Source organism: Acyrthosiphon pisum, chromosome A1 (assembly GCF_005508785.2).
Source record: "Acyrthosiphon pisum isolate AL4f chromosome A1, pea_aphid_22Mar2018_4r6ur, whole genome shotgun sequence".
NCBI lineage: Eukaryota > Metazoa > Arthropoda > Insecta > Hemiptera > Aphididae > Acyrthosiphon > Acyrthosiphon pisum.
In genome coordinates, this window is record NC_042494.1 from 125,238,612 (window position 1) to 125,247,207 (window position 8,596).

The 8,596-nt window shown below is 31.8% G+C and overlaps 2 protein-coding genes across 2 annotated transcripts in view; one reads left to right on the forward strand and one right to left on the reverse strand.

The window, feature by feature from the left end:
* LOC100571536 (peroxisomal targeting signal 2 receptor) overlaps positions 1-1,163 on the forward strand; it is a 12,584-nt gene extending 11,421 nt beyond the window's left edge. The window contains exons 5-7 of the mRNA XM_016805849.2: positions 371-564; positions 702-833; positions 978-1,163. Coding sequence (XP_016661338.2) covers positions 371-564; positions 702-833; positions 978-1,151 — 500 coding nt within the window. The 3' untranslated portion in view covers positions 1,152-1,163. The remainder of the gene's footprint in view (positions 1-370; positions 565-701; positions 834-977) is intronic.
* Positions 791-6,403, reverse strand: LOC100575359 (RNA polymerase II degradation factor 1). The gene is made up of 5 exons (XM_003240515.4): positions 6,210-6,403; positions 5,452-5,922; positions 3,042-3,206; positions 1,979-2,116; positions 791-1,466 (listed from the first exon to the last, which is right to left on the reverse strand). Exons 1-5 carry the CDS (start codon positions 6,222-6,224, stop codon positions 1,254-1,256), a joined length of 1,002 nt encoding a protein of 333 aa, XP_003240563.2. The 5' UTR covers positions 6,225-6,403; the 3' UTR covers positions 791-1,253.
* Between the last annotated feature and the right edge of the window lie 2,193 nt (positions 6,404-8,596).

The following is an 8,596-nucleotide window of genomic DNA, read 5'->3' on the forward strand; positions in this document are numbered from 1 at the left end:
AATCTTTGAATATTTATAACTTCTAAACTACTCGCCCCTAAATTTGATTTCATGTATACAAAATACTAAGAATTATATTCTGCTTTGGAATATAAAATTAAAACCCTATGTTGTCAATTACAAAAAAGTAAAAAACTTAAAAAATTATACGAATAAAAAATATTTAAAAATATAATTTTTTAAGAAAAACGTTGTTTTATAAGCGACTTGAAACTATATAAAAAAATATTTTCAAAAAAATCTATACTTTTTGAAATGATGAGTGTTCTATGATAAAAGAATCACCCAGTATATTATGATATACCTACGATTACGAAATCTGTTAATTGCTTACAATTTTAACTATATTATACATTATGTATACCCAAAGGCGATGGGATGTTGAACATCTGGGATTGTTCGTCACCGCTGCGGCCGAGCGTCAAAATAAATGCTCACCAAGCAGAGATATTGAGCTGTTCGTGGAACCAGTTTTACCCGTTCGTATTGGCGACCGGTGGGGCCGAAGGGTTGATCAGAATATGGGACATACGGAAACTGTTGACGCCGATATTCCAGCTCGAGGTCGGTATAGACTTCCGATTTTATAAGCAATGTTTTTACGACGGGAAACGTCGCGAATTTGTCACTATATTATATAAAATAGATTTTTGAAAAAGTATTCGTTTTAATCATTTTTACTTTGATTCGTCTAATTACAGGGTTGCCAGGATGCAGTGAAACGAGTCCAGTGTTCGCCTCACCACTGGTCCACGTTGGTTTCGGCGTCATATGATTGCACGACAAAGTATATATACACAAAAATTACATATTTTATTTTTTTAAAGACAAACACTAATAATAATATCGTAAATTTGTGAAACAAAAATAAATGAAATTTTACTATAATATATGCTGCTACGTTACATGTTGCAACTTATATAATACAAATATTATTACAATAATACTAATATACTAATAATATGTTGTGCGTATAATATATCTCAATCATTATAATGTATAGGATATGGGATTACGGTGTGTCGTCGGAACCGCTGCAGAGCCATCAAAACCATTCCGACTACGTGTACGGTCTGGACATGAGTTCTGACCAGGACGGATTGATGGCCGACTGCGGTTGGGACGCCGAAGTGCGTGTATTTCGGATCTGAGATGATGCAGCAGCAGCAGCAGCGACGACGACGTCGCTGCCGCCCGTTCACTGCGACATAACAATTGTTGTTGTTGTTGTTGTTGTTATGCATCATTTGTTATTATTGGTCGTACGCCTGGTAGATGATTGGCGGAGAGTTGGTCGGCGCCGAGGCGTAGCCCAATGCGCTGGCTTTGTGGCCGGCTGACTGGGGCCTGGGCGCGGCGAATCGGTGTAACGCCGGTGCCTGCTTGACCTGTTGCTGCGGTGCCGGATTGCGGTAGTAACCGGAAATCGGGTCGGCTGGTTGCGCCGCAGACTCGGGTTCGCTAGCCTGTACGGGAAGCAAAGGAAAAATCGTCAATGTTTATATTATTATTCGTCTCACGCATCTGATAATCGTTAATTGCTGTTGTTGTATATTATTGTTATTGTATCGTTCATAATATTATTATCATTATATTTTAAAAGTATATCGTTTTCATGGTGTTAAAAAAAAATGTTTCAATCGAATATTGTTGTATGCAGTGGTGTATTTGATGACAGGGTGAATAATTGCACTTTGCAGGATTTTATAACCTTGTATTATTATTATTATTATTTGTTTATGATTATATATTTATAAAACTGTGAAATGAGAGCATTGTTTGTAGAATAAAAAATATAAAATTACGAGAAGTTGATTCATTTCGGGTGTGAGGGTTGGTCTCCGTATCAAAAAAAGTTGTATTAAACAATTTTAATCACCCCCACCCACGAATTATCAAGTCACGCCACTGAATAATTTGTACGAGCTACGAGTTATTTTTAATATTTCCTATTCGTCGATGTCCTTATATCACGTACCTGGACTGAGATGTATTGCGGCTGCTGAGGCTTCCTCTCCGGTAATCTGTATTGTGGTGCTGACGACGTTTGTGGCGCAGGGGTGGGAATCTTAACTTGGATGTTAGTTGGCTCTCGGCTTACTTCGGCCTTGAATCCCTATATTAATTAAATACGATATTATTTATTAATAATAATAATTAAAAATTAAAATAAATAGAATATAACATAATATTAATATTATTATTTATACATTAATTACGACTCATGTGGTCGATGTAATGTACGTGTCGTATTGTGTGTAGTATACATATGTTAGTCTACAATTTAAAATGGCCATTTAGTATTTACCAATTACATCATTGTATAATACGTATACAATAAGTATACAATGATATGTATAATAATTGTATCATATAAAATTAGTAACTGTGTATGAGATTTGTACAATCATATTGAGTTTAAGTGAAAAATTGTAATGACTTTGTAATAATAATAACAATTCATTGTATTCATTAATGCTGTACAATGTGAAAACTTAGAATAAACTTAGTTACATATAAAGATGCGCTTATAGAGGCTACATAGGCTATTGAAACTCCCTAGTCTTTTAAACTCTCAAATTTAATCCTTAAAAATAATTTCTATTACATTATTTTTAATAATTATAATCAAAATTTGTTATAGGTATTTCGTATATGATACTTTGTAACATATATTTTAGTAAGTACCTAATTATGTGTAATGTTAAATAGAATCTGCTGAGTATATAATATTTAATAAATACGAATGAATTATACGAACGAAAGGGATAAACGCTTTGCATTGACTGGAGAAATAACGACAGTATTAAATATAAGCTTATTCAAATCATTAATAAAACATGTACCTGAATGGACATAGACTTGTGTTATACCATTGTCATTACGTAATGAAAATATGACATTTGCAAAAAAACCAAACATTAATTTCTCATCGATATTCATTATTTAAATCAATCCCATTTGAATGCAATTATGTTGAATTTTTAATAAACCGAAAAACGTGTAGGTAGGTATAATTATACGCGTTTGCCTATACATACCTCTTCAGGATCGGCAGTATATGTGACCGTACGGATAAATCCATCTGAATCTACGACGCTGTAACTTCCAGAAATCTTTTCACCGTCTCTCTGTTCTTTGCGATTGTGGTAGTTGGTTGACTCGTCGTCACTGATGTCGAACGAAAACTGGTATTGAGCATTAGGCTATAATAAAATTAATATAAAATTTAAAAATTCCTAATTATTCGGTATTATTTTCAAAAGTGAGATTAATTATTGATAATATACCTTCATAATACGATAAATAAATAAACATAATAGGTATTATGATTAAATGATACTTCAATTTTATTAGTTCAACCTATGTTGATAGATACATATACATTGATGAATTTCAAACTTGGTCTATAATGTCCTCAAAATAAAACTAAAAATAATTTATGTACATGCTGAAGTCTAATAAGTGATTGGTAATCATTGCATTGTATATAATCTAATTTTCTTTTGCTTAAATATATTCTACTAGTCCAACGTGTAAAGTAAAAATCCTATTATCTAAAAGCCCATAATCTTTAGAACATGTTTTTAAATTTCATTTAAAAATTAAAAGTATAAGTTGTTATATTTCAAAAATGTTTTACGATCAATATTAATACTCATGGTTCGTATGTGATGAGTACCGACTAATCCTTATTAATTATTTAATGACAATATTTATAGTAAACTACTATTTTTATCTTTTTTAACTAAATATATTATATCTAATATATAAATGCAGCAGTAAAATCTAATTACTAACCATTATATTTTAAAGTCTTTGAATTAACGGACTAAGGGAAATTTTGAAATTACGATCAGCTGCTCATATCGATAATAGAAGTAACATTATCTGTTGGTCACATTTATTGTATTATACACGTAAGCGTTTCTAAAGTTTCTTCATTGCCTATACACATCGGTTGTTACAATTTGTCTGTTGTGAAACAAAAGTGAACGTCTTCTCATTTGCTGCACGCACAGTACGGATTTAATGATCGTCTAGATTCAGAGCTACTGCTTACTGCTTAGCTTTGATGTTACGCAACCGATACGGTCGGGTTAAGTCGTGACAACTGCACTCCTGTGCACATGTCCGGTAATAATTTAAATTTTATTATTTCAATATTTCTTTATAACATATTTCATATGTGCCTATAGGTATATAATATCGTCAATAATACACACGTCGGTGTTATAATAAACTCTATGAAATATTTCGTAACACTCTAATAGTAATCTTATAACATAATAAGTCCGCAACATTATGATCTCCCCTATATATATAACTACTTTCTAATAACGATACGTTATTTATTTGTTTTTTAATTTTTGTTGCATCGTAACTGGATCAAGTTTTTTTGACCCAGTCGCCCCCGCGAGTTACACCACTTTCGAAAAACGCGTTGCAAACTGCGTATTTTGCTTTCCTGTGCGATATAATATATTATTATTATTATTATTATTATTATTATTATTATTATTATGTTATCTATATATTGTATCCTGCATAATAACGAAAGAAAGTTATATAAGTGACCATAGTACAGCCGATTGAATAACCGTCTATATTATCAATATGATTATGGAAATTCGATTTTAAAAATAATATCGACATAACTTTCTTAGAATTATGTCACTAGCAAAAAAGTTTAAATTATTCATCTAAAATAATTATGTATATATTACTACGTGTTAGTGTATAATAACATGTAGTATTAAATCATAGTATATATTTATCTACGTAATAATTTCCACTTAATATTAGGTATATTTATTTTATAGAAATAAGAATTTTATGATTCAGTAAAATCAAAAATCGTTATTTAAATATCCTTATTAGAAGCATAAACAATATAGGAATGTATAAAAATTAGGTATAAAAGATACCGTTACAAGGTTAAGCTAAGGACATAAAAATATATTTACTCTATACGAATTATGATTTGGGTTTTTAAATATATCTTATACAATTGAATAAATAATATAAGTTTAAAAAAGTATTACCTAACATGTATGTTATTTTTTTTAAATACATTTAGTACAGATGTTCCAACTGTAACAACGAATTAAGTTTATCGAAAAAAAATTTGTTGTAATGAACTTGTTTTGTAAGATCATTAGATTTCAAATTTCAAATTTATTTATCCCAATTGTATAATCTTAGTTTAAATTATAGTAAAGATATTTTTTGTATAATATTATTATATAGGAACTTATGCAATATAAATTATGTGTCAAAAATAATTTTACATTCCCATGTTCAAATTTGTTAGGTAGGTACTACCATTGAGTATAGATAGTACTATAACCTAACCTATACGGCTATACTTATAAATTAATGAGCTGTCTCTATCAAATATTATAATATATTATTAAGCCATATAATTTCATCGAAAGTAAAATCACTTACGTTGTTGTCGTTCTCCTCGTCTTCCGGTTTTTCGGGCCTGTTCTGAGATTTTGGCTTGGACGGAGCCTTTGGGCGCGGTGCTTGTTGTGGTCGGGGAGATGGCTGGTACTGTTGTTCCGGTTGTTGGTATTCTTCCGGTTGCTGGTAGGTCTGAGGCGCCTGGTAAGATGATGGCTGGTACGCGGCAGACTGTGGCTGGTACGCGGCTTGTTGGGGTTGGTACGCAGCGGGCTGCGGCTGGTACGCTGCGGGTTGTGGCTGGTAAGCGGCCGGCTGTTGGTAAGATGGTCGAGGTGACGCCGCTGCTGGTTGTTGGTAAGCTGAACCGCCGGCAGGGACAACCTGCAGAAGCACGGGTCTACGGATTGGTTGGCCCTTTTCAGTCTGTTGTTGGGATATGTACCTAGCGTACTCCTCCTGGGTGACTGGCATAGATACCGCCACTGCCACGATTCCGGCAATCAGAAGACACTGTAAAGTGAATAATACAATTAATTAAAATATGCATTGTACGCGCGATGGTCGATTGGAGCTGGAGGTTCGAGGACAAGTCCGAGATATATGGAAGAGGAAAAGTAGAAACTGCAGCGAAAGAGACGAGTATATGGACGATTGCACCGCAGACAGTATGCAGCTGTGTGCATCAGATTGACGTTCGGGTATTGGATCCGCACAAAGGCAGAATATGCCTAACTCAGTCATCGACACGCAAATACCCAATATTAAACGGTAAAACGAAAATATATTATATGACTTGCCTGTGTGATCATCATTTTGAACGGACGCAGTCGATTGTGCAGAGACGGGGTGAACGCGAAACGGAATTTGCGAACAAAAACTTGAAGAAAACTTATCGAACAGCTCTATTGCCGAACGATCTCACGCATACTATAATAACAATAATATTATATCGTCGCACCGTGTGGTGGCAATGAGTGAATGGTCCACCGACGACGGATCCTTCGATTTATATAGGTACGCGGTAGCGACTCGCGGCGGTCTGCGCGGCCCGTCGATCGCGCGTTCACGACTTTGTATTCCCACTTTCCACCGTCTGCAGTCAGCCGTCCCCGCGAAGTTGAACCGAACACGGATTAGAAAGTGGTCCACCGCTTCAACAATGGTGTTCGGGTGGACCTGAAATGAGAAGGAAAAAAACGCCCCGGAGGATAGGTCCGCTACACATAATTTTCACAATTATTACGTTACAAAATAATCGTCCATTATTGTGTCAAGACTCAAGACCCACCCGCATCCACCCTCAAATAAACGATTACAAAAACCTCGTGTGTCGAAAAGAATGAAAACGATTATGTTATGTGTCGGTGTTTATAAATTAAGCTTTGTTACATTATTTTTTTTTTTTGGTGATCAGATTTCATATTTATATTTTATTTTCGTACAACTAAGTAGGTACTATAGGTACTATCGTTACAATCAGACATTTTAAATTGCCTAAAATATTAATTTAAATTCCATATAATATTGTAAGGCTTATATAATGTAATTATGTACCTGTAATGAATGTGGCTATGTTACTTGTTAAATATTTTATTCGTATATGAACATGAAAGTTTTTATTTTTAATGTATTATCATAATAAACTGAATTCTACTTATAGTAGCTAGGAATAAGTATGAACATTTATAATATAAATATGAAAATAAGTTTCAAAACATAAAGGCAGCGGGTGATAGATAACTTTCAAAACCAACAACTTACCTACATGAAAAATAGAATAAGTATAAGTTCACATTTTATACAATACAATACGATTGCTATACATATTATATTAGACCTAAATAATTAAAACATTATAATCTATTGAGTATACACTAAATATTAAATTATTAGATGTCAAACTTTTAGGTTTTTATTTTCATTAGCTTGCATTAATTTTGTATTACGGCCATTGGTAATAGTCATACAAAATATTTTGGTTTATTATAACTGAATATTAAACATTACATGATCAATATAATATTAAAAATAAATAAACTATATACCTAGTATTATACAAGTGAAATAATGAACATTTAAAGTTTAATTTTAACCCGATCGACAATATTGTGAACTGTTGAAACTTGAAATGAAAGTATTATTGTTTATCATTATAATACGTTATATAATGTCTACCTTGTACTGGCGGTCAGTATATATATATAAGAATTGCAAATTAACATTATTATGTTCATATTATATTTATTGGTAGGTACATTTTAAATTATTTTCTACATTCATAATAGTCAAATATCTCATTATTATTTTTTAATGAAACATTTTAGAGTTTTAATAAGTAATTTATTTTAGTTTATTATTATTCCATAAAGGAAAAATAATAATAAATTAGTATAATTAGTTTTTAATTTGTAATATTTTATAACTCAAGCGCATATTTAATATTGCATGGTTTTATTATCTACCCACTACATAAACTTTTATATCGAGTGAAACATTTTTTAATTTATAGTATTTTACAGTATAGGTGCTAGGTATAAACAATTTCTGAGAATGTAACCGTAAACATAAAATATATTTACCACACCATTGAGTTAATGATACAGTGGTTTATAGGATCAACCGTTTATTGGGATCAAAAATAAAAATCCCAAACCAAAAATTATATTGAAAAAAATGTTTTATGGAATCAACTAGTTAATAGAATCAAAATGGCCTGAACCAATGTGATCATATTAAGTGGTACCCACTGTAGGTATTAAATGTCTATGTACCTACCATGTAGCACTCGTTTTATCTATTCTACAAATGTTACTAAACATTTTTTTAAACAATCATTGCTTAAAATTAAAATACAATTTATATATTTATATATATTCTAAGTGGTTAGTTGTGGATATGAATTGTATACAATATTTGGTTTGTACCAAAATACTTATTCTTTAAAAACTGTAAATTAAATATACGTAGGTATCTATATAAAGTTATTTTAAATGGTATTTTTTCAACAAAAATGTTTAATTAAAATGAAAAAAGAATGCAAGGGCATGAACTGTATCTGTTAGTGTATTTTTAAATAAAATCTTGACAACTTTTGGCCAAAACCATCTCTACTTCAAATCGTTTTTCGAGTGCAATTATTTATTATTGCTTTTGAATGTAAAATGGACGACACAACTCTTGTTTG